We start from the raw sequence: 23,158 nt of genomic DNA, 5'->3' as shown, positions 1-23,158 counted from the left end.
GAAAAACTCACGTATTTTCTTTTCGTTGTTTTATATTTCAGTAGTTAGCTCTGAATTTGCTTGGAGTTTATTTTGGTATAGTTTGGCTGTACGATCATATCTCCCGCTGATGACTGAGACCATCTCTCCCATTCTGTATGCTCTTTGCTGGTGTGACTTTGCTGTGCTGTCTTCTCATAAAGTGGAGCTTCTTTCTCTACCCCCTTTGAATTTGGATGAACCCAAGATTACTTTGGCCAGCAACAGGTGGCAGAAGTGATCCTGTGCCCGCTACAGGAATGGTCCTCAACGGCCCGAGAGCAGCCTCTTCGAGGTCAGCTGCCATGCCGTTAGAAGCCCAAGTCCTGTGGAGTGGCCATGTTGAGGTGTCCCCGTTGACGGCCAGCCTGTGAGAAGTCCGTGCACTCTGCCCTCCAGATGACCGCAGCTCTCGCTGACATCGGGCTGGAGTGTGTGAGAGACCCCAGTCGAGAAGCCGCTGCTGAGCCCAGTCGACCTTAGCTCTAAATCGTACGCGGTAATAATAAATCGTCGTTTTAAAGACCGAGTCTTAGGGTTGTTTGTTATGTAGTAAGTACACAATCAGAACATACATAGTGTGATAAGGAGTTAGCTTTGATTTTTCCCCAAACAATAAATAGTTGGCTCCACTATCATTTACTTGGACAACCTCCTTTCCCCCACTCGTCTGTAATGCCCGCGTATGCTGACGGTCATCGTATATTTGAGGTCGTGGTCTTTTGCTTCTGTCCTGCTTCTCTTCAGTCCTGTAGTCTTCCTTCAGTGTCCCACATTTTTCGCTTTCATAGCTCTGTAACAGATTTCTTTTCTTTCCCAAAGCCTTTTGGACGGTGAGGAGACTTTATTCTTCCAGGTGAACTTGAGAATCCACCGTCAAGGTGGTGAATAAGGAAGAGCCCTTTAGCACTTTGCCATCAGTCGTGGCTCCCAACCCGAAGGGTGGTGTCCACCAGGGATATTTGGCAATGTCTGGACAGACTTTAGTTTTAGATGCCACAGCCAGGGGGAGGACTACTGGCATCTACTGGGTAGAGGCTAGAGATGCTGTTCACCATCCTACAATGTACAGGTTACCCCCAAACACGCACACACGCAAACACACCCATGAATTATCTGGCACAAAATGTCAGTAATGAGAAGCTGAGAAGCCCTGCGTTAAGATAATGAAATAGTTTGGAAGGGTCAACATACTCTATTTAGTTTTCTCACCTAGGAACATGTATGTGTCTACGTTTATTCATGTCTTCAGAAAAAAAATAGTTTTCTTCATATTACATGCTATTCCTAGGTATTTTTAACCTAATTTTTTTCCTTTACACTTTAAAACTCATAATCGAGAGTGTATAAGAAATCTGTTGCTTTTGCCCTGTTTACCTGTGACTTGTCACCTAATTTTCTTTTCACATGTAGGGATTTTTAGCAGATTCTGTTGCATTTTATAGGTAGATGGAATTCCTGAGATTTAATTTGGTAACAAGTGAGGAGAGTATACTCCAGCGTTACTCAGAAAATGTTGGAGCTAGAAGGGACTGGAGAGGTTACTTAATCCCTCGCCTTCCTTTAAGTGACGGTAAATCTGAAGCCGAGAAAAGGTCGTTTACCTGCCTCATGGCACACAGTGGAGGAGAGGAGAGCAGCGCACACAACAACAGCCTTTGGATGAGTGTGTTGAAAATTCTCATAGCTTCTATAAACATTGAGAACCTGACGCTGGATTTTAAAGCCTCTCAGGCCACTACGGTGCGTTGGCAATGACTTTAGAAACGTTCTTGTCCAGTCCCTTCCCCCTCCCTTGTCTGCAGTGTCCCGGCAGCCCCCACACGTCCTCTTGCCGGGGCCACAACTCTGCCTCACGCAGCGTCCCCAAGTCACTTCTGCTTGCTAGAAGCTTCTCCTTCGGTGGGGCCGTTCTCTGCCTTTTGAGGCTAACGCACCCTTTACGGTTGGGCAGAGCCGCGTTGGAGGAAGCGGCATTTTCCCAGCTGTTCAAGCGGCAACCAACAGAGGTTTGAAGGGCAGGGGGAAGAAGACTGTTGCTGGTTGGTTGAGGAGGAAGGCTTCGAAGTTCGGTTTCCAGGTGTCCAAGACCCATGTGAACTGGGCATCGCATAAATACTTGTGAAACAGAATTTTACAGAACCTTAGATGATGTTTCTATGTTTTCTAGACCCTTTTTTTTTTTTTTTTACGAGGCCTGTAGGTAAGAGTTTGGCTCAAGAAGGACTGAGGATCCTAACCCCAGATGCTCCTGGTTCTGTCACCTTCCAGAGGTTGTCCTTTCCTCCGGGACATCAGCCAGGGCCTCTCCTGGCTGTGGAGGGTGTGAGCAGGTTTTAGCAGGAACAGGTGATTTCTCTGCTTCATTACCAGGCAAGGTTGCCGTGTACCCTGAGGACTCCATCCAAACTCACAGACATAGTGAAGAGTTCTGTCATTATTTCGGACTCCCGAAGGCAGAATTTTCCCTCAAAACAGATGAAGACAGGCCACAACACGATGGAACTCCCTAAGTGTGGGATTGCTAATTGGACAATTCTTCCGCAATTATTACGATGCCGGGACATAATCATGGCCTTGTAGCCTCACTCGTTGCTTGTAGACTTTCTTTGAGATGGGAATCTTTTTTAAAATGATGCTGTCGAGTTTGCTAGGTTAGAATTAGATTTTTCGCCCCTCTTCCTTAACTGGATGCTTGCTGTCCCAGAGCAGCCCGGGTACTGGTTCTGTGAAGGCTCACGTCTGGCGGATAAACGAGCAGGCTTGGGATCCCCCGAAACCTGCGGTCTGGGAGTGCTTCTGCCAAAACCTAAGGTTGAAGGGATTTAAGAAAACTCCAACCGAACCTGTCTTTTAAACTATTGCAGGTAAACAGTCTCGTTTCCCTTTCCGCCTGAGCATTCATAGGTTTTGTCTAATCTGGGAGAGCGGTGTCTTTTGTCTCCTCTAAGAGGCTTCTAGACAGAGGGAAGGAGAAATCCGTCTGGGGGCATTTTCAGATTCAGCTTTTGGGCTGAAGGGGGGCTTCCGTTTAGGCACAGTTGCAAAGTAGGGGGCCTCTGTGTCCCTCTTCACTCCCGATCCCTTCTTCTGTGCTCACTCCTCTTCTCCCCCAACCGCCCATCTCTTCCTCAACGCTTCTGTCCCGCATTCAGTGCCCATTGTGTGGGAGGAACTTACAATTTTCCATCTTCACTCTAATTTGAAGGTGAGAGACGTTTTTAATGGCCACAGAGGCATTGGTGCCATTAAGCGTCATTTATAACTGACAGTCCTGTGGATCTAGAAGGATACAGTAGAATGGGGAATTAGTTGGGCGGCTGATTACTGGGATTTTGTCCTGATTCAGCCATTAACTGGCTGTGTGTTCCGGAGAAAGTCACTTTCCATCTCTGGACTTGAATTTTACCACCCCTATGACAAAGGAGGTTGGAAACGCGATTTCTGTTACTCTTTCTTGGCGTGTAAATCTATGCACTCAAAGCATGGTGAGCACAGGGATGCCTTTTTTCTCATGAAGGATGTCCTTCAAATGATTTCATTATTTATTCTTGTTTACAGTTAGTCTTTTAGATTACAAGAGATGAAGGGTTTTCATTGTGATCTGCAGGTATACGAAAGAAAATTAACACTTACTGAGTATTGGGTTTATGCCCCACCAGGGGCTAGATAATTTATTATGATTTCACCAAGCCAGGCTTGACAGGGAGGTTTAGCCCAAGTGGTCTGGTCAAGTGCACACAGTTGCTTAGCCACAGACGAGGCTTGGCTTCCTGGCCTTGTGACTTGACTCTGGCCTACACCCTCTCGTCCCCATACCACTGACCACACCCACCCATACATCCACATGTCTCTCCTTCTCCTGTGACTGGTTTTACTGCAGAGCGAAAGGAGAGAGCAGTCACATGCCTGGGGACAGTTCATGGCTGATCAGACTCTGCTTTTAGGTCTGTGCAGTTTTGAAAGATCAAATCTTGTGTTACTGAGGTAGAATCTCATGATTTAGTTTTAATTTTTTAATGTTTTATTTATGTTTGTGAGAGAGAGAGAGAGACAGAGAGACAGAGACAGCTAACAGGGGAGGGGCAGAGACAGAGGGAGAAAGAGAATCCCAAGCAGGCTCCATGCTGTCAGCACAGAGCCCAATGAGGGGCTTGAACCCACGAACCTCAAGATCATGACCTGAGCTGAAATTGAGTCACACACTTAACCGACTGAGCCACCAGGCGCCCCTACCGTGGCAAAATTTTAGGAAAGACCCCCTTTAATGTTACTTGTACTGCTCTAAGCATTGGTTGATTTCTAGTGGAAAGGGTGTAGCACCTTGTCCCTTAAGGGCACCTCCTATTTACTTCTCGTGGCACCTGCTACGTGGTGTGGTTATCTTTGTGCTTCTCTGGGTGCGTGTGTGTGCGTGTGTGCACACACGTGTCCTGTTTATATCCTTAATTTATGTCCTGATGAGTCGTGTGCACCCAACACTGTTAAAGGAACAGAGAATGAGTGAGTCCCTCTTGTAGTAAGATTTATGCCGATAAGTGTTTTCACACTGTGTTCCTAAATGCCACCCACTGTCATTATCATCATGTTCTCCCCCTCAGTGTCCCGACAGCTTTGTGATCTTACCTCGTGTTATCAGACCTCCGTGTGCGCTGTAATTCTTGTGATCTGCGTGTTACCTGCTCTTACCTAGTACGGTTTACCCGCTGGATGAACGAGTAAGCACACGAAGTTGACGTCATCTCCCGAAAATTCCTGAAAGTGAGGAGGGTTATATGATAGACATTTAGCCGCTACCGTGGAGGTTAGAAGAATGTCACTTGCTTGTGCTTGCACACATGACACTCTTTGTGGAGCCTGCATGGAACGGTTGAAGGTGTCGTTCCTGACTCTGCTCACGTGTGGAAACGAAGGTGTTTGGGTGAGTGTGGTAGCGTTGGGAGAAGGATCAGTGACCGTCTGTCCCCTCTCCTCCCCGCTTAGTAGGACTTGTCCAGTTGTGTAAAGGGTGATGGGGAAGAACGTGTGAGCCCTCAGACGTCCTTGCGTGTTTCTGGAGTGGGACTAACCGGCTTTGAATCCTCACTTTTCTCAAGTCACTGTGTTTTCTGAACTCCCGGTTTGCCTCCTCTGTGACATGGGATGGTAGTCTTGAGCATTGTTCTGCGAGGTGAATGGGTTCATCCAGGCCTAGGGCCAGACCTCCTTCCCTGCTACCGAGTACCGAGTAGGCTTTCCATTAACATTAGCTTTCGTGTGCTTTTAATGCATCGGTGTATTATTATTAGCAAATAGTAGTAATAGCAGCAGCCGCGGGAAGAGTGTCATCAGTTCTTGGTGAGGAAATCTGATCACCATGTGGGTATCCAGGTAGCCTGTGCACCTCCATCGCGGGGCTTCTGGATGGCTAAGGACGGGGAGAGGGGCGACAAGTGTGAGAGACTCCTGTTTCCATAGGGGGCTTCACGGAAGAGGTGGCAGGTTGGTCAGATGGTCGCTGCCCCCATAGGGCGGGCTGTGTGTGCAGTGAGGGGTCCCCTGTCGGTTGGGGAGTGAGAGAGGGAACAGCTTAGGAATGCAGGGGCTTCAGGAATGCAGGGGCTTCAGAAAAGAGACATCCCCTCTGCCACCCCATGTCTGGGCCTCCCAGCACCCGCCCTATTTTAAATAATAAAACACCACTCTCCTAGGCGCCTTTCCCCCAGCCACCTGTGGAGAGAGGCCCCTGCTGAAATGGTCCCCACTGCGTGGGCGTGGTCTGGGCACTCCCTGTCCCTGGACATTTCCTGAGCGTGTGCCCTGTGCCTGGCGCTGAGGCCTGGCACTCTGGGGCTGAGGGGCGGGATGTTGTCTGTCCTCATAGACCCGCCAGTGTAGGGGGAGCGACGGACCTGATACATAAGGCAGAAGTGATCAGTAACACGGAAGACGCAAAAATAACATTACCTGAGGATTTACAGGGGAGATAGAGCGCCATCACCGATGGGAGTGTGGGGTGGGAGGGGGCGGGCAGGGATTCTGGGCAGCCTGGAGGGGCCTGTGGATGAAGGACCCCCGGGGCCTCCTGTGAGTGCAGCCAGCAAAATGATGTAGTCAGATCTCATCCGCTATCTGTGACAATTAGTAAGAGACTTCCTGAACCTATTTTCACTCTAATAAGAAAGGGGGTGGGGGTCGAGAGCTAAAGCACTCACAGTGTTCAAGTTAAATGTTAACTCCTTTGTGTAGTTAACGACTAACTTACTTTTTCTCTTGCAAAAGGAAAAAAAGAGAGGGAGAAAACACAATGCAGCAGTAACCGCCTAACTTTAAAAAAAAAAAGTCCCCGGGTCGCCTTTGTGGTTGCTTACTGTCAAGGTAATACATATGTAGCAATTATGAAGATGTATGCGAACTTGAACAGCAGACTGCGCAGGCTCACCTTCGTGAGTTCCCTGTGTGGCTTTTCCAGGGTTCTCTGAGAGTTAGCTATTTTCGAACACATTCCTAGTTTAGCCATTAGAAAATTACGGGTTTTATTTGTATAAACTCAGCAGCTAAAATAGCACTTCCAGAAAGGTGGGTGAGCTCATCGCTGCCGTCTGAAACACGCAAGTTAATGACCTGCCCAGTATTGTTTGTGCGGCAGGGCTGGCTGACTTCACCAGCGTTTCCACTTGAAGGGAGACATTGTTTCTTTTTTTTTACTTAAAAAAAAAAAATTTAATGTTTATTTTTGAGAGAGAGGTGGGGGCGGGGAGGGGAGGGGCAGGATGAGAGGAAGACACAGAATCCGAAGCAGGCTCCAGGCTGTGAGCTGTCAGCAAAGAGCCTGACGCAGGGCTCGAACTCACAGACTGCGAGATCATGACCTGAGCTGAAGTTGGACACTTAACTGACTGAGCCACCCAGGCGCCCTGAGACATACTTTCTTAGGCTGCATGTGTCAGATGCTTTTCTCTGGGCACACCAGCCTTTGCTCAAGGTCCTAGCTGTCCCTGAGTGTGCCTGCCAGGACATTGTGAAGCCAGGGAGCAGGTAGCCCTGGAAGTGTATGTGAAATACACTGCACAGCTGTCTGAGGTCCCCAGCCAAGAAAAAGATGTAAGCACCTTTATCCCTGCACCTTTACACAGACAGACGCTGCCTGTGGTCTGGGAACTCCCTAGTGGGGAGGGCCTCTTGCTTCCAGCCCTTCTGAATGTCAGTGACCAAACAACCTGGGAACATGAACAACTTAGCTTAAGCGGGAGGTGATTTGCTTGGGGTTCCGACCACTTTCCAGGAGGAATAATGGTCACGTCTGGATCGGAGGCTGGAGGCTGGAGGTATGTGGAGGAAGGGGGTCAGGGCTGGTCGAATCTGTATGTGCTGTAAGAAATTACAACACGGCGTGACTCTGAACTTCAGGAACTCGGGATACGACCTGGCTAGTGTTTAGTTCGGCGAGGGAAGGAGTGGCCGGAGGAGAGGAATTTCAGGGGACTGACAAATTTAAATGCCAAGTGCTAGGGCAGGTGGCCGGAAAGGTTGAAGAGGCAGATGGTGAAAACACCTTTGGTATAAGAGATGTGTTTGACTCTGAAGACGCTTTGCTGCAAAACCATCAAGATGTAGAAAGGACAACCATGTCGTTTTAAACAGTCCAACTGACTGCTCTTCAGAATGACTGCCAAGTAAATTCCTGGTACGGTGGCTCTGGCCTCTTTTTAAATGGGCAATTTTTTTTGCATTATGGTCTCCTTCCGCTATGTTTATCTAGAGGAGTGTTTAATTTTTATTACTAGGCTAATCCCTGGATTAAAGGCGTAAAACATTCCATCTGTAAGCAGGAGCGTAGATGTTTGGGGTGGATTTCTGTCCTGGAGGAAAACCTAATTCTCTCTTGAGTGGATTGTAACCGCAGATGCTAATTTAGAAATGTGTTTGCCAGATTCAGGTGACTTTGATAAGACTTTTATTCTTTTCGGTCTTGTGCATCTGTGCACACATTCTTGGGAAGATTGCTGCTGGGTAGTGTTGCATGTCAGAGAGGAGGGAAGTTTAGTCATTAACCCCACGTAGAGGGTAAAGGGGGGCAGTAGGCAGGCTGTGGAATGAGGAAAGGGCCGGGTTGAAACATTTCCAAGAGGTATTTTTGTTGTTTATACTTGTTAATTATTAATATTAATTATTGATGAAGAGCGGTTTTGAGTTACATGCCACACATTGTTTAGAAATAAATCGTCACATTTCTTATCTGGGACTATGGTAGATATTAAACTATTTCAAATCATCAGCGTATATTACTTTAGCAAGATTTTCCCCCTTCCTTCAATGATATAGACAAAAAGCCATGAATTTCTGGCTCATGGAAGTGAATATTGTTAAGAACTTTATTTGACCGAATTAGGTCAATAATTAAAAAGTATCTTTAGAGCAGAGTCCATATTTTATAAGTAAGACGCATAGGTAATACATAAGGCTCTATAGGTTAACATGGCCAAATTAGTTGTGAGTATTGTGCTGTTGTCTCAAGTGTCTGGGCCTTTTTAGGTATATATTCTGTGATCATCTTAGTTTCTTGGAAACGAACTTTTAAGGAGTTCCTATGTTGTGTAGTTTGCCACGTGGCTTTAAATGAAGTGTATTCCATTCAGATTTCAACGGGCAGATATGTACGTACAGGATTGAAGATAGGTCTGGGAATCAGAGCTGGATGATGTTCATATTATGTGTGTGAGGTGGGGGGCGGTGCAGAGGAGGAGAAGCAGGGGGAGAGAGAGAGAGATGGAAGTTCCCTCTGACAGATTGTGAACTGAAGTGACTTGGAGACCTTGCTCTCAGAGGCTGTAAAAGTCAATGCTTCTTAGGCACTGTGGGCTTTTTGAATATTAGTAGATTTGTTTCAGTCTCAGTCTTAAGGACGGTACGTTGGGTTTCCTGTGGGCTTTGCTCGTTCTGATCGGTCGGTTCTTGTGTATGTCACAGCATTCGTGTGTGAAGGTACCAGTCATTGTCAACCCAAAGAGTTGGTGTGGTTGTAGGGCAGCAATAGGACCCACTGTCAAACCATGTCAGGGTTTTGCATTTGCCTAGGTGGCCTCCGGGGATGACCTGTATTGGTGTATTTTCACCGCAGGGAGAGGGTGATAGTAATGGCTCAAACACCTTACCTAAGGGGGAAGAAGTCGGCTGATCCTGGATCACTCCATTCCTGTGTCTTCTAAAAGACTTGCCCACTGACCTCATCCAGAGCTTGGTGTTTGATCTCTGGGAGCAGGTGATTCACCACCTTTGAGACCCCAAGCTAAGATCACAGATTCTCTGGGGGATCTCTTCCCGCGTGTGAAGTTTATGGGCAGCTAAACCCTGCTCTTGTTGGGGTCACTTCATTTGGGGAAGAAAAATTCTGCATCTGTGATAAATGGAAGGACGCTTGCCTTTTTGAAGGAAGCAGACAGCTTTTGGTTTCTCTGGGGAGAATTACTGGTGGGGACGGTCATGAAGAGAACAAGTAACTCTTTTGAGCGTATGGCATCTCCTTGCTTAACTATTTCCCAGAACAATTCTAAAGAAATATAATACAGGTAAGTTTTGTTATGTTCTCATTGTGAGTTATGTTTACAAGAAACAAAAATCGGATTAGACTCATAGAGGAGGAAAAGCTTTTTCCTCCCAGCGGCTTATGTTTTACATCACATGAATTCTAGCCATTTACAAAATTATCTGGTTTCTTGCCCCTACTCATGGTTGATTTTTTTCTTTCTCTTTCCATCTAGAGACCTTTGAATTATTTTTATTCATAAGTGAAAAATGTATTACAGCTTTATTTCCTTTTATTAATAGTTTCTTCTTGCCCTTAACCACATCTCTGACTTTTTGGCATGTAAAGTCCAGTGAGCTCATGCTTAATCATGTATAAACAACCATCTAATTATATGGTTTTGAATTTTCATTTGACCGACTACACAAAAATGACACAGAAAAGAGAAATCTGACAAGCCTCCCTGTCTTTGGATACCTGGCCTTTCTCTCCCTCACTCTCCCTTCACGCATTTAGTGAAATGCATGTTAAAACTTATCAAAAAATCAGTGTGCAGTTGCCAAGAATCTGAGGTAGAATTGTTCTTTTCAAGGCTACGTGTCAAAAAACAAATCAGTCGAGCTGAATTATATGTCTTCTTTACAAATTTCTTTCTGACTCTGTTCTTTCCTCCTCTGGACGGAGGTGTTACCACCATTCCCCGCGCCGCTGGTGTCCCATGACAGAACAGCCGGTATTCATGCGAGGTTTCTCAATCTTCATCCCTCTGACACCTCACCTGAGGTGTAACAGCAACCATCCCAGCCGCCATGTTTTTGCACCCTCCCCCAGATCGCTCTGACTGACACATTTTTGAAAGAAGGTAGTGGGAAAGTCTTTGCAAACAAAGGCTCCCACTGTGTTGAAACAAGGAGGGAAGAAGTTGTCCATTTCCTTGGTCCTAGAATTCTGAACGGGGAGCAGAATCTCTTCTGAACCTTGAGGTGGTTCGCCACAGAGAGCTTGGTGTGCTGGATGGAAGAAGACCAAAGAAAAGATATGAATTCCTTTTATTATTTTTTTTCTGGATATATCCATCATTTCAAGATGAATACCTAGGAGAGTAGATTTGGCTGACTAGTATTTAACAGCTATAAGAAGAAAGAGAAGGGATACCCCGTGAAATTTGGCAAAGGTGATTTATTTTCTCACTAATTCCTCAGTCTTTTTTTTTTTTTTCCAACGTTTATTTTTGGGACAGAGAGAGACAGCATGAACGGGGGAGGGGCAGAGAGAGAGGGAGACACAGACTCGGAAACAGGCTCCAGGCTCCGAGCCATCAGCCCAGAGCCTGACGCGGGGCTCGAACTCACGGACCGCGAGATCGTGACCTGGCTGAAGTTGGACGCTTAACCGACTGCGCCACCCAGGCGCCCCCTAATTCCTCAGTCTTAAAACCTAATTTGATTTCTCAAAGTTCTGTGACTCTGAAACCTGCCTATCTCTAAGTGCCACATGACTTTATGTACCTAGATGGGGTAAGTTTATTTGGAAGCAAATTGTATGGACTGTATTTTGATAATTTAGAGTTAGAATGGTCTTGCTAAGATTAGTGTCTGAACAGTCATCCTTACTGAAAATATTTTAGAGATACCTTCATAATTTATTTCACCAATGCATGTACAAGAAATGGTTTTTTGAACTACCTCCTTTAAATCAAAACAAATCAGACTCCAAGACCCCATCTTGTTGGTGAGTAGGAACTTTAGTCAGTCATCGTTGCCTGGGGATGCCTACTATCTTGCTGGGGTGAAGCAAGATCCCAGGATCTTTGTACAGAGCAGAACATTCCAAGAGCTTTCCTGGTTCGTGGTCCACAGATTCTTGCTGAGGTGCCCACTGACCAGGCCCATAGGGTCTCCAGAAGTGTGTTGGTCTGTGCATTGCTCGGCCACAAGCACCCGCAGGGGCCGGAGTCCCAGATGCAGAGTCTGGTCTTTGTAGGTTTGTCATGCAGCCATGAGCCCCACCCCCACTGCCTTCCTTGACTTTGGGCACTCTCCCCTTCTCCTGGCTTCCTCCTCAGAGCACCTGGGTATCTCAGTGGGGTTACGGTTCTACACAGGACTAGGAGAGAGGATGGAATTGAACAGCATCTACTTTTAGCTCTGTTACAATAACCCCTCTGGGACAAAGGAACACAAGTGATAAATCATAGCTCAGCACATCTTCTTGCCATATACCTGGACTGCTCATGGGCTTTTTTGGAGCACAGTGTCCAGAGGCTATGGCCTAGAGGCAGTCTCTTAGCCCTGGGGACTTCTGGGTGTAGGAAGCTGGGTGCTGTCTGGTTCTTAGAAGATGGGTGACTGAATTTTTAATGTAGGAAAGTGTAATCTCCATAATCATTGCCTCTTCTCTGGGTCTGATGCTTCTGGGCATCCCATCTGGACTTGCCAGCCCATGTAGCATATGTAACAGAAAATATTTATGGTAGAGTATGTGTCTCTTCGGACAGTTCTGAGGAACTATGGTTTGAGGGAAAACAGAGAGAGCCTAGCAGCTCTTAATGATGGCTGTGTTAGACTTGCCTTTTAGAACTAAGAAGCTATCTCTAATACAAAGGATTGAATGGGATTTTGCCTCTGAACCAGCTCTTAGATGCTGAAAAAAAAATTCTATTGATTTGTATTGAGTGATTTAGACTACGCTCCTTTCATGTTGAGTGTGTGTGTGTGTGTGTGTGTGTGTGTGTAGGGAGTGTGGAGAAAGGGAGGCAAACTAGTAATGTTCCCAACTGTTCAGTACCTTGGAGACCAGTGTCTCCAACAGTTGTGTTCACCAAGGATTATTGTCTTTCTTCCATTTATGATACATTTAAGTGGGGACTTCTCAACTACATTTGTGGTTTGAACTCGCCCTGCCTTATGGGTTGCCCTAAAGGTTTTTTTCTGTATTCATTCGCCCAGCAAATACATGTGGGGCACCTGCTCTCTGACAGAGGGGCCCCAGTCACTGGTCCATATGGGGAGGGGTCTCACCAGTGGGCTGCTTTCCATTTCTCCTTCCATCGTTGCTTCCGGTTGACTTGGGGCTGTCGGGGAGGGGGGTGCGTATGACAGCTCAGGGAAAACATGACCTTGATTTTTGGAGAAGACTTTGTAATCTAGTACTTCTTATAGGCCCTTCAAGAACCTTCCTTCCTGCTTTCTTTCTAAGGTCATTTGAAGTTACTCTGTGTTTGCTTCTGCCCGACTTGTCCCAAGCCTCATCACTGCATCCTGAGATCGTAGCCACAGTGTCCTAGCTTGGCTTCCTGTCTTCAGTCTTTGCTGTTTCCATATGTACTATAAATAGTTAGACTGTCCCCTTTGTAGTTCCTCAGCACATCACAGGTGTGCCCAAACACTATAGCTTTCTCGAGGGGGACAGGGGGCTGGCCTAGGAGGTCCCATATAATCTGAAAATCTTTAATCAGAATGTGAATCCCTGTGGCTTATAGAGTACTTTCTGTGCGCTGGGCACTATTCTAAGTGTTTTACACCCATTGACTTATTAGTTCTCCAAACAGCCTCGTGAAGACAGGTACACTTACCATCCCCACTTTCCCGATTAGGAAACAGAGGCACAGAGAGTTTAAGGAACTTGCCCAAGGTCACACGGCTGGCCCCAGTATTCCCATTCTTTTCTGCTTCACCGTGCTGCCTCCACACCACGTTCCCTCCTCGCTGTGGCCCGCCCACTCTTTGTGCTGCCCTCTCCCCTCCAGCATCAAGAGGCTGAGACCCAGCCTTACCCCTTCCACCAAGCCCCCTCCAGTTTATGCAGATGTTTTTCTTGTTTGGACACTTTATGCGCTCAGCATGATGGCAACGGAGTTTAAGATTGGGTGTTTCCTGATCGTTTCCTGCATTGGTTACAGTTGTCTCCAGCTGGTCAGATGCTCTTTGAGGGCTAACCCAACACTAGGGCTCCATTCGTACGGCAAGGCCCCAAGCCCACAGGTGGCGGTTATAAATGTGACCTGCTCGAGGCGGGACAGGGGCAGTTTTCTCCCATTAGAGTCTGCGCCCTCCCCTCTTTGCTCCCGGCCTTTCTTACTATTTATGGAAGCCCTCTCCTCATAGAGCCAGTGTAACTATTTCATCTTGAACTCCTTTATTTTTAAAGATTACTCCCATGGTTTAAGCCCATTACATTAGATTGTAAGCCAGAACCATCTGTGGACCCGCCCTCCCTGGCGTATACACTGTAGCACGGTGCAGGGACACGGGAAATAAATACCTGATCGCCGAGCAGTACATTCCTAAACATGCCTGCACTGGTATTACCATATTTCAGAGTAATCATTTGCTTATTTAACAAATATATCTCCTTTCTTCCCATGGGATTGTTAGAAAATTTGTCGAGGGAAAAGCAGTAAAATGTGCTTACATTTCCTCTTTGGTTTTCTAGGCTAATTGTTGGTGAACTTTATTTAACACTCTTGCTAAAGTCAGAGTCTCTACGGAGCATAGCAGCTCTCAGTTAACTCGGCAAATCATTACAAGGGAGAACAGAAGGGTCAGCATAAGCACTCTGTACTAATTAGTTGATAATTGATGTACAATAGCTGACTGATGGGACTTTAGCATATACGCTTCGGGAATGTTGTTCAATGTATCTTCACATCTTTGTGAGGTGGTTCAGAGCTGTGTATTAATAACATCTTAGCAGCAGTGCCTGGTGGTGGGGGGCAAGACTGAGGCTTCATGTCTAGGAATCTGGGTCCCTGAGTGGCACAGAAAGGAATATGATATTTTTTAATCTCTCGGGGTATAAATACGATCCCGTTTAATGCAGGGATCAAATGCAATGAGTAATGCTGGTGATTCTGTACTAGGGGGCCAACATTCCAGAATGCTGACAAAGAGTGTTGGTGTGAAAGTTGTATTCTTTGTGGGGTAAACTTGGTGGATACCAGCTGCGCTCCTGAGGGCAAAGTAGTCGGAGAAGTACACGCCCTCGTGGGAACCTTCATCACTCTGGATTCAGGTTTGGCCCGTTTACTGGCTGGGATGAAGTACCTCACTTTGCAGTGTAGTTCCCCCAAACCAGTCTTTATGTGATTCCCCCCTCCTTTTTAAATTCCATCTCCTGGATCTTTGTCAACCAATTAGGAAACCCTCCACCTTATTCTTGCTTCCATGAGCGGCACCTCCTTATTTCTGTCCTTGACCAGCCCGCGGGCGGCTTCTGGTTCACGTGCACCTCCAGCTTTGTCCCCGAGGCCTCCCGATTACTCTTGGGCAGGGCTGGCTTTCAGCGGGCGCACCACCACCACCACGGCACAGGGTCCAGGTAGCTGCCGGCTGGCCCGTTGCTCCAGTAGCTTCTGACCTTGTTGGTGGGAGGGGGCACCTGTGAGTCTGCAGTAATTCACAGGGGGAGCCTGTGAATCTGGAAACACTGATTCGCAGCTGGGTTTGGAGCCATTGATGAATACCTACCGGCAGGTTGTTAGAGCAAGTTCTCCAGGACGACAAAGCAGTCCTGAGTCTGTCTCCTCCCGTTCTCCTGGTGGTCAGACAGAGCCTCCTCCTACAGGCAGCCCTGACTCCTCTTCCTTCCGCCCCAGCACACGCCTTGCCTGCTCCTGCTGTTTCCATGACTACACTCAGGCATCTCCTTCTCGTCCGTGTGCTCGTCCTTCCTTTTATTTGCTCCTCTGGGAGTGTTATTATATGCATGCGCACTTTTGAAAGCTCTAAGGGTAAAGGCTCTGTAATAGAAAGATACATTTAACTTTGTTACATTGGGTTTCCCAAAGCTATTTGACTATGGATCTCTCCGTCACCTTGCCATATTTGTTACCATTGAATACCCTTCGACTTCCTGAAGAACTCCGGGAAATGCCTTTGTGGTTAAAATTCTTCTTCTTCGATGAATTGTCTGGAACACAGAGATCTCTCCCTCCTCTGAACTCCCATCTCTGAAATTCAGCTTCCTGCTTAATCCTATAAAGTCCAGTCTCATTATCTGATGGTTCCCAGGCGAGTATGTGTTGTCTCGACAGATGGTAAGCTCCGTGGAGGCAGGACGCCATGTCCAGTATTCCTTACCGTCCATAGGGTTTCGTGCAGTTTTGAGCATTTGTCACATTTGCTAGCTTGAGATGCTTTGCCCTGGGTAGAAAAGCCAGTTATGTCCTTCCGATTCTCATCATTTGGTGGTGTTGGCCATTTACCCATGCCTCGACGTGTTCAGAGTCACACGCTACACACATACAAGCGCTAAATTGTTACTATACTACATGGCAAGTGGGGTGTGCTTAGTATGCAGGCTTTTTTAATTTCCAGTCTTCGGGTGGAATATGAACGAAAGAGGGAGCCCTGAAGCCGGGGCCCATCCACAGGGGGAGAAGTCTACTGTGTGTTGAGAAGGTCTTGGAAAGGGGGGTGCCAGCCTGTAGTCTTTGTCACTCCGGAGAGAAGAGGTGTTAAAAACAATTTCAGAAAGGTATGAGGGAAGCCCTTGAATAAAATATAATTAACACTTACAGTGTATTTATTAAGTGCCAAGCCCTAAATATACGACCTGTCGTAGATATTTTAATCCTCAAAACAACTCAGTGAGGTGTGTACTCGTATTAGTCCCGTTTTAGAGATCAGGACAGTGAGGCACAGAGAGGTTAAGTAGGTTGTCTAAGGTCACACAGGCAGTCCATGGTGGAGCTGGGGTGCTAACCGTACTCACTGTAGTGCTTACGTGCTGTTAATTTGTACTTTTTTTTTCCCTCCATTTTTCTACTTTTTCATCTTCCTTCAGTGCCCTGATATGCAGTGATTTACTAACCTACCTCAGCATGAGTCGCAAAACCTTTCCTTGAAATGCATGATCCTAGATTGCAAAACAACTGCTCTGAAGGGTATTATTGGGATAATTGGTAATATTTGAATATAAGTGGTATATTTCATGCTAATATGTCATTGCCAAATGTCTTGAATTTGATGATTATTCTATGGTTTTATGTATTTAGGGGTGAAGGACAAAAATCTCTATTTTTAAATGGTTCAACAAATTAATAGTAGTAACAGTAATCTTATGTAGAGATAGAGAGCTGGATGGATAAAGCGGTAAATACAGTTTATCAAGAGACAAAGCAGACTTCATTGTGCTGTTCTTGCAATTTTTCTATAGTTCTGAAATGTTTTAAAGTGAAAGGATGGGAAGGAAATCCTGGTCCTCAGAGATGGAAAGGCATATATTAATAGATGCTTACCCTTTCACTGTCCCCATTTTAGGGAATAGGACATCAAGGCACAGAGACATTAGAGCCCTTGCCCAGTGTCACACAGCCAGTGTGTTGGGGAGACAGGACTCAAATCCCGATGTGGATTATTTTTCTGTTTCCATACCAACCTGCGTTTGTGTTAGGTTGAACCATATAGAAACTGTTTTTATTTGGTCATATTTGACCTATAGAGAAAGCCATTTCATACGACCCAGCCTAGAAGCAGGGATCGCCACTTTTGTAATGGATAGTTGGTTTGGTATTCATCTCAAGCCAGAATAAGGGCTTCATGGAGGCCAAGACCCTGTCCATCTGTCTCCAGGGGCTCCCTGGTTTAGGCATTCAGCAAGGTTCAGTTAAAGGAATAATAACAACGACAAACTTTGTGTACTTCTCCCTAAGACCCTCCCACATATATGCCGTTTCTGTCCCCCCTCCATATCTCTGTCATTTCTAGAGGAACCAGTGGGTAAACATCAATCATTCTGAGGGGCGTAGCCTCAGCAGGGAGAATGGTGACACCATCCACTGTTGGACTTCAAGAGAACCCTTTTAACTAACGAAGACGTTAATTAAAAACATGCCCCTGCGAAGATTACTTCTCGGTTCTGAGACTCAAAAATGTAGTACTTTTGCACTCCTCACCAGCACGCAGTGATTTTGGCTAAAACGTATGTAGTACTCAGAATGCCATCTCCTCAGATCCTTCCTTGAGCCGTAAACACGTTTTTAAAAAACATCATGCAGTCTCTAAAAATAAGCGGTATTTCAAAACGAAAACCAGCACACAAGTGGTTGGCACATCTGGGAGACAGAAAAGTTGTGTGGTTTGTTTTCAGGGAGTGACAAGCCAAGGAACATTCAAACTTGGCCAAATGCAAGCTTCTCTTCTATCTGCGATGACACCTGGTTTTTAAAAAGTTGGCTCTGGCCTCAAAGCAGAGAGAATATTGGAAGTGGGTAGAGAATTAAATAGCATCATTTACTATCTTGTTTTGCGCAAGGAATTATAAGAAAGTGTTTTCTTCTTCAAGAAAGAGAACGCAACACAAAAGCAGTGTGAGGCATGAATAATAATAGCAGCAGGGACTACACTGACACCTGACATCCACCGACTACCTACTACGTGCCAGGAAATGTGCGGGGTCCTTCACGTGTGTGATCGGTGCTAGACGCACAGCAGTCCTGTGAGGTAGTGTTATTGCTCTTCCCATTTTACAGATGAGAGGACATAGGGACAAGGCCTACAAACGCTGCAGTAATTGCCCGAGTCACATGACCACCGGGGGTGGAGGCGGGCCACCCCAAGTCAGGCTGCCTCCAGAGCACAGCGTGCTTCTGAGCGGTCTGGGGGTGCTCCTTCTGTCTGGCACCATGAAAACAACATTGGAGTTGGATGGTTGCATTGAGCACCGTGGACCTTGGTCAGAGTATCGTCTGCCTCTCCTCATGAGAGGGACAGTACCATTTTCCAGAACGTTCTCACGGCTGCGCCACAATCGTGGTCTGTTTCCCATACATTTACTGTTCACCCTCGTGCTTTCAGACGCTGCCATTCCTCTGTGGTTAGATGAGATTCAAGGTGGCCAGGGAGTTTGGGAGGAGGAAGTGGTGTGGTAACAATGAGGCGACACTGGGGAAGGGAGGGTTAATGTCTCTGTTACAGAGCGAGGAGATGGTCTGACTGTGCGAAGCCAGGGCGGAGGGTTACAGAGGCAGTTGTCACCCGGGAGGACGGGTTTCTAATTATTCCCACCGGCTTCGTCTTTGGCTCAGACCTAGTCGGCAGTGCTGTGGAGAAGCATCAAGGGGGACTTAGCTGGAGTTTGTTTTTGAAAACCAGGAGGGATTCGGTGGAAATAATGTGTGACTCTTTAATATTCATGTGCAACTGTCTTTTATTTTTCATTCATTCATCAAAATTTTTGTTCATTGAGGTGTAACTGCCATGTGACGCCATATTGGTTTCAAGTGTGCCACACGGGGATTCTGTATTTACACGCACTGTGAAATGATCCCCCCAGGAAGCCTGGTTACCATCCACACATCCTTCCCTCCTTCCTTCCTTCCTTCCTTCTTTCTTTGTTTCTTTCTTTCTTTCTCTTCCTTCTTTCCTCCCTTTTCTTTCTTTCTTTCTTTCTTTTTCTCTTTCTTTCTTTCTTTCTCTTTCTTTCTTTCTTTCTTTCTTTCTTTCTTTCTTTCTTTTTCTTCCTTCCTTCCTTCTTTTCTTCCTTCCTTTCTCTTCCTTCCTTCCTTCCTTCTTTTCTTCCTTCCTTTCTCTTCCTTCCTTCCTTCGTTTCTCTTTTTCTTTCTCTTTCTTTCTTTCTTTCTTTCTCTTCCTTCCTTCCTTCCTTCCTTCCTTCCTCTCTTTCTTTCTTTCTTTCTTTCTTTCTTTCTTTCTTTCTTTCTTTCTTTCCCTTCCTTCCTTCCTTCCTTCCTTCCTCTCTTTCTTTCTTTTTCTTTTCTTTCTTTCTTTCTTTCTTTTTCTTTTCTTTCTTTCTTTCTTTCTTTCTTTCTTTCTTTCTTTCTTTCTTCTTCCTTCCTTCCTTCCTTCCTTCCTTCCTTCCTTCCTTCCTTCGTTTCTCGTTCTTCCTTCCTTTTTCCTTCCTTCCTTCCTTCCTTCTTTCCTTCCTTCCTTTCTCTTCCTTCCTTCCTTCCTTCCATCCGTCCTTCCTTCCTTCTGTCCTTCCTTCCTTCCTTTCCCTTCCTTCCTTCCTTCCTTCCTTCCTTCCTTCCTTCCTTCCTTCCTCTCTTTCTTTCTCTCTTTCTTTCTTTCTTTCTTTTTCTTTCCTTCCTTCCTTCCTTCCTTCCTTCCTTCCTTCCTTCCTTCCTTCCTTCCTCTCTTTCTTTCTTCCTTTCTTCCTTTCTTTCGTTCTTTCTTTCTTTCTTTCTTTCTTTTCTTTCTTGTGATGAGGGCTTTTAAGATTGACTCCCTTAACAGCTTTCAAATACGCAACACAGTATTATTACCCATAGTCACCACACTGTACAGGACATGCCCATGACTTACTTATTTTGTCAGTGGAACTGTAGGTCCCTTCACCACCCCTCCCCCGGAACCACTAACCTGTTCTCTGTGTCCACATTCATTCATTCCTTCTTAACTTCAGTGACACACTTCGGTTGGTACTGTCACCGGGCCCTTTCGCTAGGTACCCCAGAAGCAGAACTGCCTCAGCCAAGGTCTTTAAAGAGCCATAAGGTATAAAAGAGGAGGAGGTGACAGGCACGTAAACATTACAGTTCCCGAAAGGCGCCGAGGCAGATGTGTTGTGAGAGGTGGTGGGGGGAGGAAAAGCACTGGTCGCATCTGCCCAGCTGGCAGTGGGGGAGGGGAGGGGGGAGGAGGTGACCTCTGAGTTGAGGCAGTGAAAATGGAAATGGAAAATAAATTCGATCATGTTCGTATTTATTGATTCTAAGGTATGCGTGTTTCCACATCAGAGTGTCTCTGAAACCTTGACACGAGTTTCTCCGGCAGCGTGTTCTTACCTCATATAAAAGAATACTGTGCCTTACAATATATGGCCTCTTAGCTTTGATGAAAGAAAGTATCAATATGCTTTGTCTTCAGGTAGTATTTCTTTGGTTGTGCTGTTCCAGCTGCTAATATGTCTTTGTTTTAAAGGTAGGTATTAGTACCTTTTTGTGGAGAAGGAATCAGACGATGTGTGACATTGAGTTTGACTGAATACCTGACATCTGATGTTGCTTTTAGTAGCAGTGGCTATAGTGATGGAACCTGGGGGGGCATTTCAAGTGTCTTCCACACCAGGCTAGGCCACGAACCATCACATTGCCACTTTCCAAGGTGAAAAGAGAGTTTGAAAAGCAAATGGCATGTAGCTTGTTGGAAACTGCAAAAATACTAAGTTTACGATCATTGCACGAGAACACATCCACTGCTTTTGGTGTCAAGATGGCCTGAGGGCACAGTGTTGTATGAGTTTATGAGAGAAGAGAGACTATCTGTGATAGGTCTTTCAAGGCACGAGAAGATACATCAGGTATAAGCAGCAGTGGGTGAGTAGAGAGAAAAAAAAAATTAGAGAAATTTCTGTTGGAGCTAATGGTCTTGGCAAGTATCCAAGGAGGAAACTAAGCATCCAGTATCTAAACTTAAGCTTACAGGTACCATGAAAATACACCAGAGTGGAATCCATTTCTGCTCTGTCATGAAATCCCCGTGTGGCCTTGGGCAAGCGAATTACCACTGAGATTTCCCAGAGGGCTGGACTAAAAAGCAGGCTCCCGCCAGCTAAAAACACTGTGACTCTCTCAGCATTTTTGAGATGTGGTTTCATTGATGAGAGTATGGTCATTGCTCCGAGTTCTTGTTTATCCTTTAGTTTTGTGGGCTCTTAGAAGAGAATGTTACAAAAGATGACAAAGTCATTTTTTGGTTGTTGATTTAATTTCTGGAAAACAAAATAGGAAATTATGTCCGTTAGGGCTAAGGAAAGTTACCATGATGATTTTCTACTTACTTTGATCCCAGATAGATTAATGAGGAGTATGGGGAACTTGGTGAAAAAGATTTTAGAGCCTAATTTGTTAAAATCTGACATCATATTTATTTTTGCCTGAAATGGGAACAGAGTGTACAGTCACTGAGACTTGACCAGGTAGTTTGCAAAGAATGTTTGAAAAAGTACATCCATGTGAAAAGAATGTCTAGAATGATCCAACCACGATTATTTTTTTTTTATAAGTGACTCATGGCGGTGTTCGACTTTCTCTTGATGCTTTTCACTTTTCCATCATGACACAGATTTTTGTGGGTTTCTTTTTTTTCCCTTTCTCCTTGGGGTACGTACCAAATTTTACTGCATTTGGAGATGGTTACTAATGAAATGAGAAGTCTATGTTGGACTTCGTTACTGTCCTGTTTTTAGAATGAGTGTTTTGTTTGCTACTCTTTCATCCTGATTTTTTTTTAATAGGGTATATGTCCGATGACAATGTATTGGGATGAAGAGGAGAAATCAGAATTGGAAAGACATGGCCAGACTATCTCCCTTAAAAGTGGTGTCATAGAAGGCCAGAATTGGAAGGAAGTAAACCAGTTAAATGTGTTTTGTTCAGTAGTGTCAACTTTCCTTGCTGGGTGATTCAAAACATGGACTATTCTAGAAGAAACTTCTAGATGCAAGTAATCCTGTCTACTTACCACCTTAACCCTTTAGGGAAGGACATGATAGAATATGGTTCTGAATAACTGGGTACTTCTATGTAGAAGGAGCGAAATGTAAGCACATTTTGTATCAATGGTGATTTTTATTGTAGGGTTTTTATTGCAGCAATGGCTTTTTAATTGGAACTACAGAATGCTTTTGGTATCACTAATCCTAAAAATGAACAAAAAGATGATCCGAGGACTGGCTTGAAAGAGGAGTCCCGACGTAAGTGTGCACGTGTGTGTATTGACTGATTTCTGATGTAAGGGACATGAAAGCTAACCTGATTCATTTGTTTTTAGGGGCTCTTGGCTTTGGGCCTCAGTGCAAGTCCATTGGAAAAGGCAGCTGCAACAATCTAGTGGTCACCAGCAGTCCCATGATGGTTCAGCGACTGGGACCCAGTTCACCTCCAGCAAGCCAGGTCTCTACAGCATGCAACCAGATCAGTCCTAGCTTACAGAGGGCAATGAATGCTGCCAACCTGAATATACCTCCTTCAGATACCAGGTCTCAAGTTACTTTTTTTTTCCCCCCTTCTTATGGTATAATCACACCCCACGAGTGCTTTCCCTTCCCTTCCTGAACACATGTGCGCACACACACACACACACACACACACACACATATACTCACTCAAGCAACTCTTTGGATTTGAGCTTTGTAGGGGAATGTGTATAAAAACTAAGAATGTGTCATAATATCATCTTAATTGGGAAGAATGGTTTAATACCTACTGTCTCATAGCGCGAGTGAAATTAGTGCCCAGTTTGCCCCCCAGATTTGGGGGCCTTAGTGACTAAGGCCTTGTGTGTAAATCCGGCAACTCCTGGGGAGGCTGGGTCCAGTCATGGCTGGAGAAGCAAAACGTGCCGTCTACATCTCTCTGAGCTGCTCATTTTCGGTGTATGTGCGGCAGTGTCCCCAGGCTGCTTTCTCCTCTGTTTTGTCTGTCCATGCATCCGCATGTCCACCCAGATATCGATGAAGTACCTACCGTCTGCATAATGCAACAGTTGAAGTTTAGGGAGATGGTAGAAGTAAAGATAGAAGTTATCATTTCCAGACTTTACCACGTGTCGGGGAAGACACGCTTTCAGGTATGAATTACACAGCATTTCACCACAGTGCCTCCTCCGGTGCCGGAATATGTGGCCCCAGTAAGGGCTGTGTGTCAGTCTCTGTGGGAGAGAATCGAATACGAAG

The 23,158-nt window shown here is 45.6% G+C and overlaps 1 protein-coding gene and 1 long non-coding RNA gene across 13 annotated transcripts in view; one reads left to right on the top strand and one right to left on the bottom strand.

The window, feature by feature from the left end:
• Positions 1–23,158, top strand: part of GLIS3 (GLIS family zinc finger 3) — a 578,617-nt gene that overhangs the window by 257,269 nt on the left and 298,190 nt on the right. For 9 of the 12 annotated variants that reach the window (XM_053205324.1, XM_053205318.1, XM_053205322.1 and 6 more), the window contains one exon: positions 22,255–22,462. The exons of 1 other annotated variant lie outside the window; for it this stretch is intronic. In XM_053205324.1, the coding sequence (XP_053061299.1) occupies positions 22,255–22,462 (208 nt within the window). Of the gene's footprint in view, positions 1–6,791; positions 7,326–7,357; positions 7,685–22,254; positions 22,463–23,158 lie in introns of those variants that run through there. 2 more of the 12 variants (XM_053205328.1, XM_053205329.1) reach the window with 2 other exon arrangements.
• On the bottom strand, positions 1,690–6,163 carry LOC128312252 (uncharacterized). Its single transcript, XR_008291310.1, has 2 exons — positions 5,965–6,163; positions 1,690–4,773 (listed from the first exon to the last, which is right to left on the bottom strand). It is a non-coding gene; the product is annotated as an uncharacterized LOC128312252 (long non-coding RNA).

This window comes from Acinonyx jubatus, chromosome D4, assembly GCF_027475565.1.
Source record: "Acinonyx jubatus isolate Ajub_Pintada_27869175 chromosome D4, VMU_Ajub_asm_v1.0, whole genome shotgun sequence".
Classification (NCBI taxonomy): Eukaryota; Metazoa; Chordata; class Mammalia; order Carnivora; family Felidae; genus Acinonyx; species Acinonyx jubatus.
The sequence above is the reverse complement of the archived record's forward strand: the minus strand, read 5'-3'. Positions and strand labels throughout refer to the sequence as shown.